At 39.7% G+C, this 24,495-nt stretch overlaps 1 protein-coding gene and 1 long non-coding RNA gene across 2 annotated transcripts in view; one reads left to right on the top strand and one right to left on the bottom strand.

Moving 5' to 3' along the window:
• Positions 1-22,539, bottom strand: part of LOC126353832 (HEAT repeat-containing protein 3) — a 233,724-nt gene extending 211,185 nt beyond the window's left edge. Inside the window, exons 1-3 of the mRNA XM_050002965.1 lie at positions 22,200-22,539; positions 19,752-19,915; positions 6,790-6,877 (exon numbers count right to left, since the gene is read on the bottom strand). Coding sequence (XP_049858922.1) covers positions 6,790-6,877; positions 19,752-19,915; positions 22,200-22,358 — 411 coding nt within the window. The 5' untranslated portion in view covers positions 22,359-22,539. The remainder of the gene's footprint in view (positions 1-6,789; positions 6,878-19,751; positions 19,916-22,199) is intronic.
• The window catches only part of LOC126353833 (uncharacterized), a 76,865-nt gene that overhangs the window by 37,465 nt on the left and 14,905 nt on the right, over positions 1-24,495 (top strand). The window lies entirely within an intron of this gene.

Below are 24,495 nucleotides of genomic sequence, written 5' to 3'. Positions count from 1 at the left end.
GGCACTTCGAAATTCCCACTCACTGAATGGAACATTGTACAATTCAGGAAGGTGAGTGCGAAAAGAAAGACTCAGACATTGTATCTGCTCCTTAATGGAGTGGAAGCCCAAGGGGTAGTTGGCAGAAGCGGAATTCATAGCAAAGTGCTCTGCCAAGCGTTTTGCAATGACGTCGGAGTCAGTACAAACTGCTCCATTCAGTGAGAGCGCAGGGACACTCACAGGGGTCCGATAGCCATAGAGGTGGCGAATCTTGGCCCAGACCTGCGATGGAGTGACATGGAGGCCAATGGTAGACACATACCGCTCCCAGCACTCCTGCTTGCGTTGGCGGATAATGCAGTGGGCCTGCGCACACAGCCGTTTGAAGGCGATAAGGTGGTCGATTGAGGTATGTCACTTGTGACGCTGGAGCGCCCGCCGGCGAGCTTTAATCGCTTCAGCCATCTCAGGCGACCACCAAGGCACAGTCCGTCGCCGAAGGGACCCAGAAGAACGGGCAACAGCAGATTCGGCAGCAGTAACGATGCCGGTGGTGACCGATTGAACCACTGCATCAATGGCATCGGTAGAGAGAGGCTCAATAGCGGCAGTTGAGGAGAACAAGTCCCAGTCAGCCTTATTCAGAGCCCATCTGCTAGGGCGCCCAGAAGACTGACATTGTGGCAGTGACAGAAAGATCGGAAAGTGGTCACTGCCACAAAGGTCGTCATGTACTCTCCATTGTACAGACGGTAAGAGGCTAGGGCTACAGATCGAAAGGTCAATGGCGGAGTATGTTCCATGCGCCACACTGAAGTGTGTGAAGGCACCATCATTTAAGATCGAGAGATCGATCTGCGACAATAAATGCTCAACGATGGCGCCTCGACCTGTTGCCACTGATCCACCCCACAGATGGTTATGGGCGTTAAAGTCACCCAGTAACAGGAAAGGTGGAGGCAATTGAGCTATCAGAGCAGCCAGGACATGCTGCGCAACATCACCATCCGGTGGAAGGTAAAGACTGCAGACGGTAACAGCCTGTGGCGTCCACACCCGAACAGCGACAGCCTCTAAAGGTGTGTGGAGAGGTACAGACTCGCTGTGAAGAGAGTTCAGGACATAGATGCAGACGCCACCAGACACCCTTTCTTAAGCTGCCCGGTTCTTATAATAACCCCGATAGCCACGGAGGGCAGGGGTTCGCATTGCCGGAAACCAAGTTTCCTGCAGAAAGGGTGAAGGCTGATAAGTTGGCGGAGCTCAGCTAGATGGGTGAAGAAACCGCTGCAGTTCCACTGGAGGATAGTGTTGTCCATGGCTGAGAAAGGCTTGACGGGACTGGGAAGGGAGATTACGCCGCTGGGTCACCTGCTGCCTCTAATTTAGCACCTGTGATAGTGCTTTCCATGGCGTCTGATGGACCGGCAAGATGGAGGTCCACAGCGGACGCCAGAATCTCCACCGCATCCTCAGACGCAGAGCTGGAAGGTTGCGGTGGGATGGCTGCCACCGCGAGTTCCTTGGGCTGAGAGCTCTTCTTGGGTTTCTCACGCCGTTCCTTGGGTCGCACCGGCTGGGAGGGCTTCACCGATTCAGTCTCCGGGACGGAGAAGGATCGTGAAGCCCTACGACCAGCTGATTGCGGGCACTTACGCCATTGTCGGTCGTCAGGCTCCTCGCTGGCGGAAACCTGGGAAGGGAGGGACCCAAGGGACCCCTTGCGAGCGTGAGAAGCCGAAGAAGTTGGACACTTCTCCAGCTTAGAAGTGGGGACAGACGTCCCCGATGGGTGGGATGGTGTTGCTCCTGAGGTAGGTGACGCAGGAGCAACCCGGTGGGTAGAGCCCCCCCACTGGCGAGGGGGCAGGAGGAGTTTTACTACTCGTCGATCCGGCCACTATTGGAGAAACAGACAGGGCTAGCACAGGTGTTGTAGCAGCAGCGTAGGAAGATGTCATTCTCACAGGATGGATTCGGTCGTATTTCCTCTTGGCCTCAGTATAGGTTAGTCGGTCCAGGGTCTTCTATTCCATGATTTTACGCTTTTTCTGGAAAATTCAGCAGTCTGGCGAGCAAGGTGAATGGTGCTCCCCGCAGTTGACACAGATGGGAGGCGGGGCACATGGAGTATTGGGATGTGATGGGCGTCCGCAATCTCGACATGTGAGGCTGGAAGTGCAGCGAGAAGACATATGGCCGAACTTCCAGCACTTAAAGCACGCATCAGGGGAGGGATATAGGGCTTAACGTCACATCGGTAGACCATCACCTTGACTTTTTCCGCTAATGTATGCCCTTCGAAGGCCAAGATGAAGGCACCGGTAGCAATCTGATTTTCCTTCAGACCCCGATGAACGCGCCGGACGAAATGTACACCTCGGCACTCTAAATTGGCACGCAGCTCTTCATCAGACTGCAAAAGAAGATCCCTACGGTAAATAACTCCCTGGACCATATTTAAACTCTTATGGGGTGTGATCGTAACGGTAACATCCCCAACTTGTCACAAGCGAGTAACCGTTGTGACTGGGCAGAGGATGCTGTTTGTATCAGGACTGACCCAGAGTGCATTTTTGACAAGCACTCCACCTCCCCAAACTTGTCCTCTAAATGCTCGACGAAGAACTGAGGCTTTGTGGAGAGAAAAGACTCCCCATCAACCCTCGTACAAACTAAGAAGCGGGGCGAATAACTGCTACTGCCATCCTGAGACTTACGTTCCTCCCATGGTGTAGCCAGGGAGGGGAACATTTTCGGATCGTACTTCTGAGCGTTAAACTGAGCCCGAGAACGCTTAGAGACTGCTGGCGGCTGGCCACCAGGGAGAGACGATGTACCACACTTCATTGCGGGTCATCCGCCCTGATGCCACCTACTCCCGTGCTGGATGTTAGGTAACATGTGGTCCATGGTCGCCGTCGGTGCACTGCACAGTGCAAGGTGTTATCTGCACGCAGAAAAAGAGTCATGCCCAAGATATGGAGAGCGGACAGGACTGCAGTTCAACGGTGTATAAGCTGGCGAAATGGCGAAAGGTCTGATCGCAAGAGGGACACAATGCACCAAGTAAGGCGCCCTTCCCCAATCGGCTCGCTCTTCGGAAAATTTTGAGAGGTGGAGGTCAAACCCAACAGGGGACCATCATATAAGGCCGAAAAGTGAGACTCCTTTTAGTCGCCTCTTACGACAGGCAGGAATACCGCGGGCCTATTCTAACCCCCGAACCCGCAGGGGGAGATTAAACTTTGGGCAACATTTTGAAGAAATAGTGTACAATAAAATGGACACTTTCCAAAAAACTCTTAGCTGTGGCCAAAATCTTAATTAGTAGTGCAAAAAAAACTTAGATCACAATACAAAAATTCTCACAATGGAGGGCGTTTTATTACTATGACCTCCTTGGACTTAAATCTACATCACTATCCTGAGAGGACTGAACAGAAGAAAGCAAAGTGGTCTCAAAAAAATATAGTTCCTCTCACTTTTCAGTAGTTCTCAAAAAACTGCCACAAAAAGTATTTTTAAGTAAGCTGTGGCAAACTAAAACATTACACCACAAGCACGCAAACAAGCAAGCCTCACTGTCATATAAATGCATATAAACAGGTTCAGGCAATTTTATCACTACATCTCATAAGACAATTCAAAAGATTTATACCACAGAAAATGAGTGGATTCCACTGAAAATAACTTTGTTCCTCATCTCCATTCTATCATGAGATGATGAGGTCTCATGCTCTGAGGAGCGTAGGGGACGATGCAGGACACCCGCACCCCCGTACTAGGCAAGGTCCTAGCGGAGGTGGTTTGCCATTGCCATTCTCAGACTGTAATGAGGATGAATGATGATGATGATGAAGATGACAACACCCAGTCATCTCGAGGCAGCAAAAATCCCTTACCCCGCCGAGAATTGAACCCGGGATGCCGCGCGCAGGAAGTGAGAATGCTACCGCAAGACCACGGGCTGATCCCTCATTAACGCTGGACACAATTGCAAAATGCAGGTTACAGTATACACAACGAGAATAGAATCTATTTTGTCTCTCTCTGCAGAAAGAGAAGGATGCCTGCCGTTCCTGTACACCAATAAATGCAAATAACTCTGAACATGGGGAAGATGTAGGGTGCAGGACTACTTCTATCACCCCTCCCCCCTTGTTTCTCTATATTTACACTGGTTTCATCCAAATCAAATGCGAAGTATCATTCTGTAGAAGTTAATATAGATTTTAATGGACTCGACAATGGGGTCTTGGTGAAACACTATAAATTAACTAAACACTTTTTTGCCTTATTCCACAAATTTTATTATAGTTAATGCACAACAAGATATCTTTGGGAATCAGTAATGTACTTGAAAATGGGGTTATAACCCAAAACCTATGTTGTGCAGTAACGGTAACAAAATTTGTGAAACAAGGCAAAAATAGTGTTTTTATAGTGAATATAGATTTGTTTTGCAATCACTCACACAACCTTTATCGTAACCACTGTTGGGAGAGCAACAGTAAGAACTGACAGTGTACAACATAAATTACAGTATATTTTCTGTGCACTGTGAGGAGTTGCAGCAGAATATTAAGTGATAGCTCACCACACTGTTCAGAGAGATGCAAGTGGACGACTAGCCTTATGAGTGAGCGAACAACTTAATCCTCTGCTGAAGTTAGGGAAGGCAACCACTCAACTACAGCGGATCGATGTGTGGAGCACATTAACACATACCATAAAACAGGTGCATCCATTGCTTTATATTATGTGTTACTGTGCTCCAATCATTGATCCACTATAGTTGAGTAGTTGTCTTTCCCGTATTTTAAGTATTGCTCCATCCAGGAATTTCCATTGCTGTTTTCCTCTCTTGGTGACACTATAAAGAAGATGAAGATAGATGACATTTATGAACTTTTATATCATGTCGCCACAATGAAGGTGAGAGCACGCAGAAGCACTCCAGAAATGGATATCCACATGAATTGCATTTAGAAAAATTCATCATGTCTCTACTTGAGTCACAGTTTAATTGGGTTAAAGACATCACAATCAAGAAAAATTCTTTTCTTGGAAGTAAGACTTGCAACCGTGGATGTTTCTTGTTTCTTTGCCAAGCTAATAATATGTTGTTGTTGGGGTCTTCAGTCCTGAGACTGGTTTCATGCAGCTCTCCATGCTACCCTATCCTGTGCAAGCTGCTTCATCTCCCAGTAACTACTGCAGCCTACATCCTTCTGAATCTGCTTAGTGTATTCATCTCTTGGTCTCCCTCTACGATTTTTACCCCCCACGCTGCCCTCCAATACCAAATTGGTGATCCCTTGATGTCTCAGACATGGCCTACCAACCGATCCCTTCTTCGAGTCAAGTTGTGCCACAAACTCCTCTTCTCCCCAATTCTATTCAATACCTCCCCATTTGTTATGTGATCTACCCATCTAATCTTCAGCATTCTTCTGTAGCACCACATTTCGAAAGCTTCTATTCTCTTCTTGTCCAAACTATTTATCGTCCATGTTTCGCTTCCATACATGGCTACACTTCATACAAATACTTTCAGAAACGACTTCCTGACATTTAAATCTATACTTGATGTTAACAAATTCCTCTTCTCCAGAAATGCTTTCCTTGCCATTTTCCAGTCTACATTTTATGTACTCTCTACTTCGACCATCATCAGTTATTTTGCTTCCCAAATAGCAAAACTCCTTTACTACTTTAAGTCTCTCATTTCCTAATCTAATTCCCTAGCATCACCCGACTTAATTCAACTACATACAAAATCCTAGTTTTGCTTTTGTTTATGTTCATCTTATACCCTCCTTTCAAGCTAATAATAAACTGTAACTGAAAAAGCAATGCTATGAAACTGCAAGAGAAACATTATATTGCAAAATCATATATGAAGCATTCCACAGAGCTCTTACCATGGACATTGTGCTATCACCAGTGACATTGCGAAGCATCAAATAGAGATTTAAAGATTTCCTTTTTTAAAAATAAAAATCAAGCAATTTGGTAGGACCTGCTCGACAGAGTGTCCACAGTGCCACTGGGAAAGTAACACACAAAACTAGAATGATGTTTCTACAATCTCCAGTCATGTAGTTCTAAGAGTACATTATGTCTTCAAATAGTACTGTACTCCTCACAATGATCACACAACAGCTCTGCTGAAACTCTTCTAGCATATTTCTCAGTTAATTTAATAATATAAATAAAACATATGTTTGCTTCCATTGTAAGTCTTTTCACACCACACTGATAAACTTATTACTCTATGAAAGTGAGGTCAGTGACCAAACTAAAACAAGTTTGCTTGTTTCTGATTTTCAGTTTCATTGAATGTTGATTTATTTTGTATTCACTAACACATCCTTTTTTGTTTGTCACCCCATGAAGTCAAACTACACATTAACTGGTAGAAGCAGCCAGTGCTGGCTGGTTCTCTGACAAGCATGTGGAATAAGTCAAGTCACATATTAACAGACAGAAGCACCCAATGCTAGCTGGTTCTCTAACAACAAATCAAGACTAACATTAATCTACTTAGGCCGATAACTACAGGAACTGGTTTGTACATGTATATTAAGAGAAAAACATAATTGGGGAGGGGAGGGGGCATTATTACTGTTCTTATATTACTCTGCTGCCATCTAATATTTCAAGTAACATTTACTTGACACTGACCACTGTCAGCAGTCTAAATATCAGCAAAGTCAATATATGTTTAATTCAACTACTGAAGTTATTGAAGTTGTTATTCTACATTGTTTAGTATGCAAATGAAGTAAAGCAGCAAAATACCTTCTGAATTAAGGCACTAAGTGATGTCATTATATCTTGCTGAACTAGTAAGTCACACAAGTCAGGGTCTCCACAAGCACTAAGATTCCTGAAACAAATAATTAGAATATACTAAACTGGAGAAACTAATGCTGGCATACACTTATTTCACACAGTACTGCAAATACTACATTTGAGCAGCAATACATACAATATGTAATAAAACACTGTCCATTTTAGCACACCAAATTTATTCTTCTAATTGTTTTACAAATTACTGAAGAAATAGATCTAGACACACTTGATGTTCTACAAAGAAGGCTCGTCATTCACAATGAATATGCTTCTCATCATATGAAGTCAGTGAGACTAGAAAGAGAAAAATTTGCTATTACTGAACCTTTGTTTAACAAAACAACACATTCTGGTAACACAGGGGATCATAATGCAAAAAGTTCTTTATCTTTCAATCAAAAAATGTTTTCTTCCCGAGAACAAAACTTATTTTTGAACACAGTGCCCTTAAAGTACTTTTCCAATGTTTTCCCAAGAATGAATGCCATTCCCGAAGTGTGATGCTGAAAGCTTTTCAAAATACACAATTAAGCACGTGTAACCCTATCAGCAAGCATGAAGTAAATTCCAGCAGACATTTCTGTGAAATGTGTGCCAATCAGTGGTTGAAAAATATGGTGAATGGGATAGATGTTCCAACAGTTTCTACCTCTAAGCCTCAGTTTTCTCATTGCTGAAGTACCACATTGAGTAGGTGTTCCGTCCGGACTGTTTTCCCCTATAGCCGTCTACACACATTTTATGTTTTTCATCCACGTCCAAAAGATTTGTATAGTAACCGCCAGGTGTTAAAAAAAACTGTAGAAAGTGATAAATGAAAAGATTCGTTTGCAGCACAGGAAAAAATGGGCATAAACTTTCTTGCAGATTAAACTGACTTTGCCTTTTGTGGTTCTGAACCATCAGCTCCCTCTAATTATTCTGACTGCTGTTACTTTCTGAGCGTAACTGAACCCACTTCTCGCCCAAACTAACAAACTGGTGCATAAAATTAATCTTTAGATTTGCATTTGATTAGCACATGATAAATGTCTCACATACACTGCACAACACTTCCCATACATCTGCTGTGTCAAGTATTTCATCAAACAACACATTCCAATGAAAATAAACAGTTTCTGAAAATATATTTTAATTGGATGGATAAAAATCCTACTCGCCAAGCAGCAGCAGGAGAACACATGTATAAAGGTATTAAGCTTTTGGATTTTGAAAACTTCGATGAAGTGAAATGCAACTTGCACTTTTCGCACATGACATACTTAAAGTTTTGGATCAAGGCAACCAGGTAGATGTAGTGTCAAAAAAGAAAAACATTTGACTTAGTATCGACCTATGTTTATTGTCAACAGTATACAGCTATCAGCTGAAATATGTGACTGAATTCAGGACACAGCATGTTATATAGGATGGAGTGTCATCGTCAGATGTAGGAGTAACTTTGAGTGGGCCCCTGCTAAGTATATTGAGACCCTTGCTGTTAATGTTGTACATAAATAACCTCACTTAGAGGCTTTTTGGAGATGATGCAGTTATCTATAATGAAGTGCTATGTGAGAGTAGCTGCATAAATATTAAGTCAGACCTTTGATAAGATTTCAACATGGTGCAAAGATTGGCAACTTGATCTAAATGTTCAGAAATGTAAAATTCTGTACTTCCCAAAGCGGGGGGGGGGGGGGGGGGGGGGGGGGGGAACTTAGTATCCTATGACTACAATAAAAATAAGTGTCACTGTTGGAACTGGCCAACCCATACAAATGTATGGATGTAACACTTTCTAGGGATATGAAATGGAATGATCATATAGGTTCAGTCATGGGTACAGCAGGTAATGGACTTTGGTTTATTGGCAGAATACTGGGGAACTGCAATCAGTCTACAAAAGATATTGCATACAAATCACTCGTGTGATCCATCCTGGAATATTTCTGAAGTGTGCAAGACCCGCACCAGACAGGACAGGGGATGTCTAATGTATACAAAGAAAGGCAGCAGGAATGGTCACAGGTTTGTTTAATCCATTGGAGAGTGTCAGAGATACTGAGGCAGCTGAACTAGCAGACTCTTAAAGACAAACTATTCTGAGAAAGTCTAATATTATTTCAAGAATCAGCTTTAAATGATTATTCTTTCTAGGAATACCCCCCCCCCCCCTCCCACATATTGCTCACACAGGGATTCGGAGGATAAGGTTAGAATAATAGCTGTGTGCACAGAGGCATTCAAACTATCATTCTTCCCACACTCCATATGTGAATGGAACAGGAAGAGATCGTAATACCTGGTACAATGGGACATAACCACTGCCATGCACCTCATAGTCGTTTGCACAGTATAGATGTAGATGGTGGTTCAAGCAGTGTAAAATCTTGGCAGTACTTTGAACATATTAAACTTGTTGTAATTAAAATGTTGACACAGGGTGAAAACAAACAGAGGAAACTAACCAAAGATGGTTACAGCCTAGTCCCAAAACTATGCACTCTACGTAAAAGGGCACTAAAGGATCGTTGTATTGTTGGGATCCCTTAACATATCAAACAATGTATCAAATTGAAGGAAGCAGTTTCTCCACCAAGTTATTAATCTTAATTCTCAGTAAATCTAGAGAATCTGGTATAGTTAATTGTCCTGTGATGCTAAAGGGCTTTTTATAGCACAGATAGAGCATGGTATCCATTAACAGCCGGTGTTTTCATTACACAAAGACTTGTAGGTATTACGTAGATGAGAGCTACACTGCATGTATCTTACAACAGATCATGAAAATATTCAATGGATTTTTACCTATCCTCTATGTAGCCATTACTGTTACAGGTGTACATATCAAATACTTTTGTGTCACCCCATCACACAGTTTGGGAACCACTGTTTATGGGGGCAAGGGAGGGAGGGACTTTGGACATATAAAGCTTAAAAGAAGCTCTTAAAATTAATACCAGGAAATTTCAACTGTGTTTCCTTAGCTTTAGACATCAAAATTCGTATTCTGGAGGATTTGATTGCAATGTAAAACTGATTTTTGTTTTCCTTGGTGTTCCTAAATTATTTCAGGCAAGTGAGAGAACGGTTCCACAGCTATAAGGCTACAGCTGTCTGCTTTCCTGCCTTATCCTTGTTCAACTGACCTATGACTGTTGTCTAACTATCCAGCTGCGATAGAAATGAACATGCATGTCCATCTCTTTCCACATGATTCTGTGGGGGGGCATGCTGTTACTGCCTTTGATAAATTTCTAGGTTATTTGTACTGTGGAAGTTGCTATTTTCCTGTTAAATCTTTTCCTGTTGCTCTGGATCAAAATTCACATTTTACATGTTCTCAAGTCTCATGGACAATGGATATGGACAAGTTATGACGTGTTTAATCACATCACAGAATATATACTAGGCGTCACACAGTTGTATGCAACAAACAGTTGTTAAAAATTTATAGCAATATTATGACATTTACATTTAAGTGGCAAGAAACTGTAAATGTGTTTTTAAACTAAATTATGATCTGTTATCTCATCAGAAAAATCATTAACAACACACATGGCATTAAACATATTATACTACCTAACTTTCTGTATTTCACTCTCTGTGGAACTATTGTTATTCTGAACTACTAAATGTCACTTGAAAATGGACATGATCGCCTGGAACTGCTAACGACAATAAAATGACGCAGTTGCACAGAAATTCTCTCTTCTAGTATCACTCAATAACTGCAGAATCTCAACAACTGAAAAGATAGTAACAATTTACACTCAGTTGTGCACCAGTATGTGGACAGTAAGTCTATATTCCCAATATGTCAAAACGTGCAATAAATTACAGTGACAAGACTGATGATAGTGATACAGTGAATGTGCTGAAGGTTCCAAAAATTTGGGAAGTGATAACAGCAGTTTGGAGAAAAGTTTAAGTGACAAATGAAGAATCAGATGACAACAATATTATGAAAAGGATTGTTGCTACTCACCATGTAGCACAGATTTTGAGTTGCACAACAAAAAAACACAGTCAGAAAGAGAGCTTTCGGCCAACATGGCCTTCTTTGAAAATAAACAAGACACCTCCACAGCTATAACCAGTCTCTGGCCGCTGAAGCCAACTTCAGTGGCCAGAGACTGGCCATGTAGGTGCGCGCGCATTTGTGTTTTATCAAAGGAGGCATCGTTGGCCAAAAGCTCACTTTCTGAAAGTCTTTCTGTAGTGCCTGTCTGCGACTGAGTCATCTCTGGTATATAGTGACTAGCAACTATCCTTTTCATAATACTGTTACATTTCATCCTGAATTTTCCATTGTTTGAAGAATCAAAAGATGATAGATATAAATGCTGCCCCACTTTAATACATTGAAATATTTTTTGTCAATATGTTTATTTGTATTCTGGTAACAGAAACAAGTATGCATGGACCAGCAAAACTCCAAGTTGTTCAAAAACTTGAATTGCAAGTAAAGGAGATGGATGTTAATGAGCATGAAATGAAAGTTTTCATAATGTATTCTGTTATTACAAAGTAAAGTTGATTTAACCAAATATCATCATTTGACTCTCTGAAACAAATTTCTGACCTTGTAATGCCGTCAATTTATGCAGAGAACAAATGTGACTCTTTTATACTATTTTGGGTGAACTGCTGAATGTCTGCGACTTACTGCCACAATATTTTGGCACAGACTCTTTTGGTAATCTTAATATGAATAGTGATGATAATGCACTAGGTTCCCTTATTTAAAGGCCTACTGGTATGTGCACAGTGTACACATTTAACATTGCACAAGAGCTGCTTAAGTGCAATTCTGCTGCAAGTCTATACACTGTGCCGTGCAACCTAGTTGGTGAAAGGTTCTCTCATTAACATCAAATTGATTATTGTTTGTAGTATGGGTACACAGATTCTATAATTTTTTAAAAGGATTTCATCTTGCTTTCAGCTGTTAAGAACTTTATTTTCTGGTTCAAATTTCGGTGTTAAGACATTTTCAAGTATAAGTTTTGACATACACTGGTGTGAATACATCTAGAAAATAATTTATAATCAAATTTTGCACCAGTAGCACTATTAGGAACATGCAAATCAGGTTTGCTTTAAATACACACTATAACGGCCATGAGTGTTAGTTACTTTTGAAACTGGATGTCTATTTATCTACACCCGGATCCCACTCCCACTACTGCTGGGTCTGGGTGCTGGTGAGTCCTCCCACCACTTTTCTTCCTCCACTTGCTGTCATGTCACACCTCTCCTTTCCACAGATATTCTCACTCCCGTTTTCCACAATGTTCTTGGGCACCCTCTAGGTCTTTTTCCATCCATCCCCAGTTCTTCCGTAATTTTGGGGAGTCTCTGCCCGTGCGTCCTCTTAACATGCCCATACCATTTAATCTCTTTTTCAATTTCTTCTCTCATACTGGAAGTAATAACTCTTATGTATAAGGAGTTTTGCTTTTTCTGAAACTTCCTTCTTCCAAATAAGATGTTTTATTGTTCGGTAGAAATTGCCTCCCTTCTGTAACCACCTATTAATTTCATTGGTTATTCTTCCATCACTAGATATTTCACTCTGGACTGAATGTGGTGATCTGGTATTAGTGAAGAATGTATTTAAGATGTTAAAAACCAAATTATCACCGACTTTGAATGACGATGTGTATCAGGGCTACAAGAAGTGGATGTTTCTTCTGTGATGTCGCTAAAAGAGTTGACAAGATTATAGCCACAGTACATGAGAAGAATGAACAGTCGCAAGAAGATGGGGCTCCAGATGACCATGTGTCACTACAGGGAAGACCATTGTGTTTGGCATATGGCTCTATCACATTATACAGCATCAATCTGAGCAGCAGTTGGCACCACAGTGACAACGAACTGTTGCAAATTGCTAACAGAACATCTCCAAGCCAGACGCCTTGTAGCAAACATTCCACTGACTCCAAATATCAAGATTTGTGACTTCAGTGGCATCAAGCGAGAGCTCACTGGGGGGGGGGGGGGGGGGGGGGGGCATGTTGGAGGAGGTCCGATGTGTTTTCTGATGAAAGCTGGTTCGGCCTCAGTGCCAGTGACGACTGTATATTTGTTAAGAGACCAGCTGAGAGCCTGCAACAAGCTCGACTGCGTGCTAGACGCACTGAACCTATAAACTGGAAACACACTGGACATACACCTGGACTTATGGTCCAGGGTGTGATTTCATATGACAGTAGGAGCACTATCGCGGTTATCCCATGCACCCAAACTGCAAACTCTTGTGTCAATCTAGTGGTTCGACCTTTTGTGCTGCTTTTCTTAAACAGCGTTCCAGGGGGTGTTTTCCAACACTCAACCAAATATTGCTGCCGTAACCCAACATGCTGTACAGGGTACTGACACACTGCTTTGGGCTGCTCGATTGTCAGATCTGTCTCCAACTGAACACATACAAGACATCGGATGACAACTCCAGCGTCAACCACAAACAGCATTAACAGTCCTGGGACTCACTGGCCAAAGCACAACAGGCAGGGAAATCCGCTGCACAAACTGACATCTGGCACCTTTACAACACAATTCATACATGTTCGCATTCTTGCATTCTACATTCTGGCAGTTACACCAGTTATTAATGTACCAGCATTTCACATTTGCAATGGCTTATCTCGCACTTCCATTGCCCTATGACCTTGCAAGGTTACTCATTTAAATATGTTACCCAGAATAATGTATTCTTGAGATTTCATTTTTTCTGTCAGTCTATGTCAAAATCTTATGCTTGAAAATGGCTTACTGCCAAAATTGCAATCTCAATATCAAATCCTTTAAAAAATCAAACTGTTTGTCTTTGCATAGTAAAATCTTCGAAGGATGCCAGCTATGCAGAGCACCAAGTCTTCCTATAACACCAATTCATGCAGAATTTAGCAGAAGATGCCATCTCAAGTGGCAAGGGACTTGGACAATCATATTTCCAGTGATTCATGATGATGTTGCTCCAAAAGTCTGATGTGAGAGCTACCGTTTTTGTTTGGTTGTATTTCATCAAATTCTCCATAGAAATATAGTGTTTGGTTGTAGGGGGCTCATACATCTCAGACATAGAAATGACTGAACAAAGAAGAGGATGAGGCCTTCAAAACAGCAGTGGGAAATATTTCAGCCACACCAGACAGAACATTACGCAAAATCTCGGCACTTTTGAGATCTATGTAAGACGATTTATAGTTGCTCTATATAGCTGGCGTCATTCTATGATTTTACCGTGCAAAGATTATGTATGGATTTCATATCAACCTGGGGCGAGCTTTCACCACGGAGGGCACACTGTGTATCTCACACACTTGTAGCTGAGGTGCATGTGCCGAAGCAGAACTTGTGCAACACCAACTGTGCACACTGCACAGGTGCCAGTGGGGTCTCAAAATATTGGTGCCAAGTGCATTTTTGCCATTACTAACCTATGCCAAAATATTGTAGATGTATTCCAGACATACAAAGTCATGTGACTATGTTATTTATGGAACTACATACACATGGAAGAATCCTGGAGATACTAGAAGGCATCAAATAGATTATATAATAGTAAGACAGATTTCGGAACCAGATTTTAAATTGTAAGACATTTCCAGGGGCAGATGTGGACTCTGATCACAATCTACTAGTTATGAACTGTAGATTAAAACTGAAGAAACTGAAAAAAGGTGGGATAAACTGACCTGGATAAACTGACTAAACCAGAGGTTGTACAGAGTTTCAGGGAAAGCATAAGGGAACAATTGACAGGAATGGGGGGAAGAAATACAGTATAAGAAAAGTGGTTAGCTCTGAGGGATGAAGTAGTGAAGGCAGCAGAGGATCAAGTAGGTGCAAAGACGAGGGCTAGTAAAAATCCTTGGGTAACAGAAGAAATACTGAATTTAATTTATGAAAGGAGAAAACATAAAAACACAGTAAATGAAGCAGGCAAAAAGGAATACAGACGTCTCAAAAATGAGATCGAAAGGAAGTGCAAAATGGCTAAGCAAGCATGGCTGGAGGACAAATTTAAGGATGTAGAGGCTTATCTCACTAGGGGGTAAGATAGCCTACAGGAAAATTAGAGAGACCTTTGGAGAGAAGAAAACCACTTATATGAATATCAAGACCTCAGATGGCAACCCAGTTCTAAGCAAAGAAGGGAAAGCAGAAAGGTGGAAGGAGTATATAGAGGGTCTATACAAGGGTGATGTACTTGAGGACAATATTATGGAAATGGAAGAGGATGTAGATGAAGATGAAATGGGAGATAAGATACTGCGTGAAGAGTTTGACAGAGCACTGAAAGACCTGAGTCGAAACAAGGCCCCCGGAGTAGACAACATTCCATTAGAACTACTGACGGCCTTGGGAGAGCCAGTCATGACAAAGCTCTACCAGCTGGTGAGCAAGCTGTATGAGACAGGCGAAATACCCTCAGACTTCAAGAACAATATAATAATTCCAATCCCAAAGAAAGCAGCTGTTGACAGATGTGAAAATTACCAAACTATCAGTTTAATAAGTCACAGCGGCAAAATACTAATGCAAATTCTTTACAGACGAACGGAAAAACTGGTAGAAGCCGACCTTGGCGAAGATCAGTTTGGATTCCGCAGAAATGTTGGAACACGTGAAGCAATACTGACCCTACGACTTAGCTTAGAAAATAGATTAAGGAAAGGCAAACCTACATTTCTAGCATTTGTAGACTTAGAGAAAGCTTTCGACAATGGTGACCGGAATACTCTCTTTCAAATTCTAAAGGTGGCAGGGGTAAAATACAGGGAGCGAAAGGCTATTTACAATTTGTACAGAAACCAGATGGCAGTTATAAGAGCCGAGGGGCATGGCCGGGAAGCAGCGGTTGGGAAGGAAGTGAGACAGGGTTGTAGCCTGTCCCCGATGTTATTCAATATGTATATTGAGCAAGAGGTAAAGGAAACAAAAGAAAAATTCTGAGTAGGTATCAAAATCCATGGAGAAGAAATAAAAACTCTGAGGTTCGCCGATGACATCTTAATTCTGTCAGAGATAGCAAAGGACTTGGAAGAGCAGTTGAACTGAATGGACAGTGTCTTGAAAGGAGGATATAAGGTGAACATCAACAAAAGCAAAACGAGGATAATGGAATGTAGTCGAATTAAATCGGGTGATGTTGAGGGAATTAGATTAGGAAATGAGACAAAGTAGTAAAGGAGTTTTGCGATTTGGGGAGCAAAATAAGTGATGATGGTCAAAGTAGACAGGATATAAAATGTGGACTGGCAATGGCAAGGAAAGCGTTTCTGAAGAAAAGAAATTTCTTAACATCAAGTATAGATTTAAATGTCAGGAAGTCGTTTCTGAAAGTATTTGTATGGAGTGTAGCCATGTATGGAAGTGAAACATGGACGATAACTAGTTTGGACAAAAGAGAATAGAAGCTTTCGAAATGTGGTGCTACAGAAGAATGCTGAAGATTAGATGGGTAGATCATATAACTAATGAGCAGCTGTTGATAGAATTGGAGTGAAGAGAAGTTTGTGGCACAGCTTGACTAGAAGAAGGGATCAGTTGGTAGGACATGTTTTGAGGCATCAAAGGATCACAAATTTAGCATTGGAGGGCAGCGTGGAGGGTAAAAATCATAGAGGAAGATCAAGAGATGAATACACTAAGCAGATTCAGAAGGATGTAGGTTGCCGTAAGTACTAGGAGATGAAAAAGCTTGCACAGGATCGAGTAGCATGGAGAGCTGCATCGAACCAGTCTCAGGACTGAAGCAACATACAAGCACCTAAAACAACATACATGCAGCATATGTTGACATGCGCTTATACTACCATCTAGCTGGGTCAAAGAAGTTCATAGTGCTGGTAAAACTCCACAGATAGCCTGTCATGAGTTCCACCATTTAATTTCTACAGTAATGTTGCTAGCTCTGGTGATAAATGAAGCCACACAGATATGATAGAAACTGATTCAGCTTTTCATTCATTACAACATGGACAGGTTAATATAAGAAATGTGGAGAATATGGTTCCAATAGCAAACAGTAGTAATGGAGAGAATTCTATAACATATTGTTGCATGGATGGTGACAGTCAGTATATCCAAAGTATCTGATATTTTAGTTCTGTTGGTATGATACATACCTGAAGTGTGAAGCAAAGTACTGAAGGAATGACAGGAAGAAGAAAGTGTGCAATAATTATGCTGCATATCTGGTCACTTCAGTGGATTGTGCGCTGTTTTGCACCAGAAAGATAAGGTTCTGCGTTTGAGTACTGAAATTGGCATATATCTTTTAATTACAAGTTGCTTCTGAATTACCATTTTTTGGGAGATTTTGCATTCTTTGCAGCTGAAGGATGTATGGTGTTTACAAGCCCAATATTTTGGTTACACTTTCCTAAGAGTCATTCACATGATACACTTGTGAGTGGTATTGGCATTTGTCATCACATTAAGATAGAGCTAACCAATGCGAGGGTGACATGGCTTAGCCCATGAGATTTTTCAGTATGTATAAAGAATATATTTTCTAATCTACCATGGACCCCTCTGAATTGTCTCCACACCTTGCAAGTATATGAAAGTTATACATGATTGCAGCAAGGTGAAATTGGGAAGACAATAGAAAAATTTATGAAAGAGCAAGCATTTCTCACAGCTTTGAAACATAGTATGAAGCTTTCAGTAGCAAACTAAAAGGAAAACAATAGTCAGGATATAAAATAACAAATCTGCTAATCAGAGACATTAAGATACACAAGGTCTAGAAAGCTATAAAGATCTCCATGAAAGAGTACAGTTTTACCAGAGAGGGCAGCTATAGGCTTCCAGTTAATAATCAGTTTTTAGCAGGCCATGTGTGCGCGCAGATAATACAAATAACTCAAGAAGTCTACTCAGCATCACATCATCTGTTTCTTCTTCTCTGACATTTTTTGCAAACATTTCACTTCTACTATTTGGTGGCAGTGCCTAACCAATAATGATGGCCTATTAAGCTTTATTTCTAGCGTCATGATAAATGCAAACTGATGCCTTTTTTTCAGAATGTGATAACATTGGAAGGTGACTTTCACTTGGTTCAGCCACTGAGCAGTGTGAGTAAGCTCAAAATATGCATTGGTATGATTAAGGCCAAACTTATTGATAGGCTGTAGTTAGGTTACAAGACAAAGGATTTGGTTTCTGAGAATGTGATCACTTCATCTCAATATTGTCCCACTGACTATCAGCAATGAGCTGTATCTTACGTTCTCATGATGCTTTGATGCACCACATAAATTGTGTGTGTTAAACAAAAATGCTATACTGCTCACAATTAGTTAAAAGCATTTCAATTTCAGAACATTTCGGTAGCTCGAGTGTCAGTTTTACAGATTATTTACTCAACTCATTTGTTATCTGCTTCAAGACACAGCTAACCTTTAGTAACTTACACAGAACAGTAGTCAAAATAGGTTTGCTATGTATCACCAGATGTCTTCATAAGTGGACAGTGAATAAAATAAAAAGAAACTTCCACATGGGAAAAATATATTAAAAACAAAGATTCCAAGACTTACAGTACCAAACATCCATCACCAAGAGTCAACACCATGTTTTTGTAAAAAAACAATTTCTGTTTCATTCTTGAGTCTACTGATCTCATGGTAATTTAGTTGCAACTGAATTACTCCTTTATGGAATTCGCAAGCTGGATTATTTGAAAGGTAGTGAAGTGGTGTATGGAGTATACCTTCACTCCTAGTGAGAGAGTAGCTCCCAATGTCAGAAGCAATAATTCTGTTTGGAAAGAGGGAAGTGAGCATCAGTGCCCAGTCAAAATGTACACTACTATTCGAAGCCCTAGTGTTGGAGGACAGCAAATATGTAGATGTGAAGACTACAGATGTAGAAAACTAAAAATATTTGTTTTAATTAAAATGCTTTAAGAGTTTTCCCCCAAAAATTCCAAGGCATTACTTTTCAGCATGCCCTCTTACAACAGCTGAGAGGGCTGCTTTACGTTCACTCAGTGTGGATCCTGATATTGTTACTTTACCACTGGACAATGGAAAGCTATGCCTGTGTTGGACATGCAGGATGTTATTCAGAAGAAGCAGTTTTTACTATCTGATTCAGCATATTGCAGACTAAGTGCTGACCTGACAATTGTATGTTCAAGAGAAGACTAACAAACATCTGAAGAACAGTTTCTTGGCACAAGAATCTTGGCTCTTATTGTGTGTCCCTCTAACATTATATGACCTTCCAAATATATACAAGGAAGAGGTTCCTCTTAGTTAAAGGAAGTCATTGAAGATGTAACCTGATTGCATTCCTGAAAGTGGTTCAATCATTTTATATACCAGAAGAAACTCAAGTTTCACCCTGCATACGGGTTGACTGAATGCAATGAAGAGTTGCACAATGAAGAAAAGTTGAGCCGTTCCTGCAGCAATTACAACCACATTATACGAAGCTGTTGCACTTCACTGTGCTTTGCATTTTATATTTAGGTAGATTTATGTTACAGGATTTTTCATAGCTATGAAGTTATTTCAGAGCTACAAAGATAATTGAGGTAACTAATCAAATAAAGCTATTACATTATTATGACAGAACAAGCCACTAGAGACCACACATTCTGTATAACAAAATACTCAAAAATATCTCTGAACAATTTCTAAAATCTCCCTGTACGGTTTCATCTTTGCACATTTCTTACTTTATTTTGTTTTATTTATTTCTTCATGCTGTTCAAGTGCTGGATTGTACTTGAAATGTCTATGAGTAGCATCCCATCAATTATCATATGACTTCATTTACTTGACAATTATGTAGTCTCAGCTCTTCTAAGGAGGCATTTTTTTTACCGTGACTGTGATAAATGACACAAATACTAAAAATTTCTGATCCAATGTACATTTATTAAATTTAATTACCTTAATGCACCTGCTGCAGCATGTCTTACAACTGGATCATTGTCAAGCAGCAATGGAGCTGCTATCCTTATTATTCGATTTTGAACAACCATTTCTGGATGTTTATCAAATACCGATGCAATAGAGCTCAGGCCAAATATTTTATCTTCTGTGCTTCCCTGTAGCTGTAAAATAAAAATGATTACTTCCCAGTCAATAAATAATAATCTTTTTAGTAAGATCTGAATGAATGGTAACAATATTTCCATATACAGTTTACATCAAAACTTTCTAAAAGTTATGCATTTTCACTGCAGTTAGAACAGAATAAATTTATTATCGAGTATTGGTTATAGCTCGTAGAAGTGAAATGTGGAATGTACAGGTCAACTAGGAGTGGAAGATGGAATCTACAGACACAAATAAAGGTTCTTAAAGATACAGCTGAACCTTGTGGAATTCAAAAGACTATTGGTGAATGGCTCTTTGACAAGGCACTTTGGATAGCTGGCAACATGTCAACTAATCAGCAAGTCTTTGGAAGCCTCTGTTTAGACATGGCACGTATTGTGTGGCCAGTTGTTAGAAGTGACTTAACAGTATGGTAATATACCACACCCAAACAATCATAATGGTCACAAAGGAAATGATTGCTACCGTAATTGCTCCATGTTGTTTGTCAACAGTGTTAAGTTAAAATTTCTCTGAAAAGTCGGTTACTTCATTTAGGTGGTTGTAAAAGATTTCTTATAGTGAAGAATCAGAATTTAATTACAATTCAACAAGAATGTAGGTAACCTTGTTTAATAATTACAAGTAATATGATAGAAACAGACAAGTCATTCATTGCAATTTTTTAAACACACTATGACTTCTAGCTGTCACATTCATTCTGAGTAGAAATCTCTGTTTATGTAATGCTTGTGCCACCCTTGATGACATAACAGGCACATGATTTCTATGATCTATAAATTTATAATGAATCAAGAAACTTCCTGATTATTGTTTTACACACATATCTTTATAATGACAATAACGTCTATTCTAAAAACTTATTAAGTAGCCTGTCACTTTTAACAGATTCCACCCAGGCATTACAATCCCACTTACTAGTATACAAGTATTATGATCTTGAACAATCTAGCCTATAAAGGATTGTTATTGCCATACACCAGTTGCTAATTTTTTCCACATTCTGGAATTCTGAAAAGTTATTCTTCCCTGTTTTTTTATAGAACAATTTGAGTATGTTCCCAAGCAAGTCTCTTAAACAATCTGAAATTACTCATTTTGAGCAAACTACAAACAAATAAGACACAATTTGTTTTATAGTGCCTGGTGCCTCTGCTTTGCAAAGAGATTCTAATTTATTACTACGTGAATGATGATAAACTTTGAAAATGAACTGTACAGGATTTACTGACAATGGTTAACTTTCTGAGGAGTCAAAAGCAAGCAAATTTTTGCCAGTGTTTACACTACAATATGATGACAGACAGTAAGTGCAAAGAGGTGGCAGCTGAAACCTGTATATTTATGTTTGCAAACGTATGTTTGAAAGCAGTAAGAAGCCTAATGTGAGCTCTGTGTGATAAGACTTAAAACAAAGATAACACTGGAATCTGCTTCACATCTACGATACGAACTGGAGGTTAGCATTAATTTTATGCCAAATCACTCACACAATTATTTCACGCCATTTATGTCAGAACATAATTGCAAATAAAAATCATACTTCATACGCAGAAAGGTTAGTACTCCAATATAAGATAGCACTTCTTGCCATATACTCACTCTACAACTGAAGTTGTTACTTGTATAAATGCAGAATGGATCTAAGTATTTGTTTACAGATTTACTGTACCTCCATTTAACAATATACATTAAAGGAAAATATGCTATCAATATCACCAGTTTCTGATTTCGAACATTAAACTGTTTCTCTTTTTAAGCGTCAGTTCAGCTGTAGGATAATATTGAAACCACCTTGAAATTTTTTCAAAAGGGTGACGTTAATTGATTGCTTTGTGTACCATAAGTTTTATATTGTCACACAGAAAAATGTTTAGTAAAAAAATTGTAGCAGTCATATGCAAATTTATGAAGACCTTGTAACACTGTAAAGTACAGTTTTAAATATATCTGAACTAAAAACTTTAGTAATAGGTCGACTTTTTTTTTTCCAAAGTTCATGGTTTAACATGAACATAAAAAAAATTGGGACACGATGCAGCAATTTGGGAATATATTTCGCTTTGAAACTCAAGAGTGAAAGAATACGGTCCATGAAGAAAGAAATCGACAGTAAGAAAGACAGCAATTATGTAAAAAAACGTCGCCTGCTTCCTTCGGTGCAGTCGTTGTACAGCCATCCACCTGGCAATGTCAGTTGCATCAGATTCTCCACCTAAAAATTGATTTCAAGAATATGTCGGATACATATGACAATGACAACATTGAGACACATACCTGTTCAATAACGGCTTTAATAGCATTTTTTCCTCTGTATACATTAGCCAAGCTCTTAGCACTGAGTTCGGCTTCTTCATTTTGAATGTCTTTCACGCTTGGCAGTCCTGTAGGGTTCTTATTCTTCCGTTTACGTTTGTTTTGTTTCACTTTTCCCATTGGGGTAAATAGGTAGACAAGGATAATAAATCTAAAATTCAATCACTAATTATATTTCCACTGTTTCTTTAAACCGCTTGCACACTCACTTGTGCCACAGAAACACACAGAAGAAAGCATGGATCAGAGATATAATGGACGTGTACAAACACAGCGCAGGGACGCCAAAGTGCTTGACAAATGCCTAACAGGTGTTTTCCAGTATATCTCTAATCATGGATGATATGGGATTTCAAACCTTCGGAGAAAATTAAATTAGCCATTTCAAAATCTGCAAAAGGCTCATTCAACAAGCAGAAGTCATACCTTCAGATAAAACAAGGAGTTAATGTTAAAACAACATATCACATATTAAGCTAAAACTATTTGAAAGGAAGACCTTCTACAAGAATAGTCTATTAGAAGTTTGCGCAATTAAGCAAGGAATGTTAAAACGAAATGATTGTCAGATTTAATGTATTAGAGAACGCTAAGTGACCTATTAGGAACAATCTGTCAAATACGTCGAATGAAAAGGAAAAGATCTGTGGGTATGACTTATACACCACATAGAATGTCGGTTACTTCCAAAAATCCCAATAGCCCTACATAACACACAGACAATTGTCAGTTCCTCAGAAGCACGAATACCACTGCTGAGAAACGTGACAGATATTACCTCATTTGGAATAAATAATTCATCACTAAGGAAAAGGAAATCCTAAGGGATGAAATTTAATATCCCAACAACATTTAAATTATGTTTGGTGGTCATTAATTTTTAGTAACTAATACATTGTTCTGTATGTCCCACAAAACAAATCACTTTCTTTTTACTGTAGCTATATTTAACACAATTATGAAAGTTTTGACATATATATAAAATTTAAAGAAATTGCTTTAAATTATATCTATAAATAATGCTGTGGTTAGTCAGAGTTAATATTACAGTTGTTGGCTCGCATCTTTTAAGATTTTTCTTTTTTTTCTTTACATGGACAGGCTTTTCCGTGGCACTACTAACAACTGTAATCTAATACAAGAGTACTTCTCTGGTTCCCGAATTATGCGCTAGACAAAAGCTTTGACGAGTGTAGAAATATCGCAATTTCCCATGATCGACGCAATGTATTATGATTAGAAAAATGCGACCATTACAGGTAGAACAGCGCCCTCAACGATTAGAACAACATCACTGAGATTTCTGAAACTATAAGGCAGTTCAGTAGGCTGAAGGAAATACTGGGTGTTAAGAAATCTACATCTATGTCCATACTATGTCAACTGCTTTTAAGTGCATTGTGGAGGGTACATTCTCAGAATATTTTCCGTCTATCTTCAAGAGTCTGCCAATTCAATACTTTCAACATCTCAGTGACACTCTCCCAAAGATCAAAGAAAGTTGTGATCATTCACACTGCCCTTATTTGAATATGTTTAATATACCCTGCTAGTCCCATTTGGCAAGGGTCCAACATACTTGAAAATATTCTATAATTTGTCACACAAGTGTTTTGTAAGTAGTCTACTTTGTAGACTGAATGCATTTCCCTAGCATTCTACCAATAAACCGAAGTCTGTTACCTGTTTTACCCACGATTCAGCCTATGTGATCGTTCCACTTCATGTTTCTATTAAGTGTAACACCCAACTCTTTGTATGAGCTTACAGATTCCAGTTGTGACGCACTAATATTCTTTTCTTAATATACTATGTTTTTTTCGGCTTGTGAAGTGCACAGTTTTACATTTTTGAACATTTACAACAAATTGCCAATATTGCAATACTTTGAAATATTATCAAGATATGACTGAATATTTGAACAGCTTTGTTCAAACTGTTCTTCACTGTAGACTACTGCATCATATGTGAAAAGTCTGAGGCTACTATTAATGTGGTCTGTAAAATTGTCATAAATATCCAGCATGAGCAGTAAGGGGCCCAACACACTTCTCTGGGATGCACCTGAAATTACTTCTATATTTTTCGATGAATCATCATCCAAGATGACATTCAGTGTCCACCCTACTAAGAAATCCGCTACCCAGTCACATATTTCGTCCGATGCCCCATATGATCATGCTTTTGATAACAAGTGTAGGTGTGGTACTGAGTCAAATACTTTTCAGAAATCGAGAAATACTGTGTCTGACTGACT

Source organism: Schistocerca gregaria, chromosome 3 (assembly GCF_023897955.1).
Source record: "Schistocerca gregaria isolate iqSchGreg1 chromosome 3, iqSchGreg1.2, whole genome shotgun sequence".
Taxonomy (NCBI): Eukaryota; Metazoa; Arthropoda; class Insecta; order Orthoptera; family Acrididae; genus Schistocerca; species Schistocerca gregaria.
This window is presented reverse-complemented; position numbering and strand designations above follow the sequence as displayed.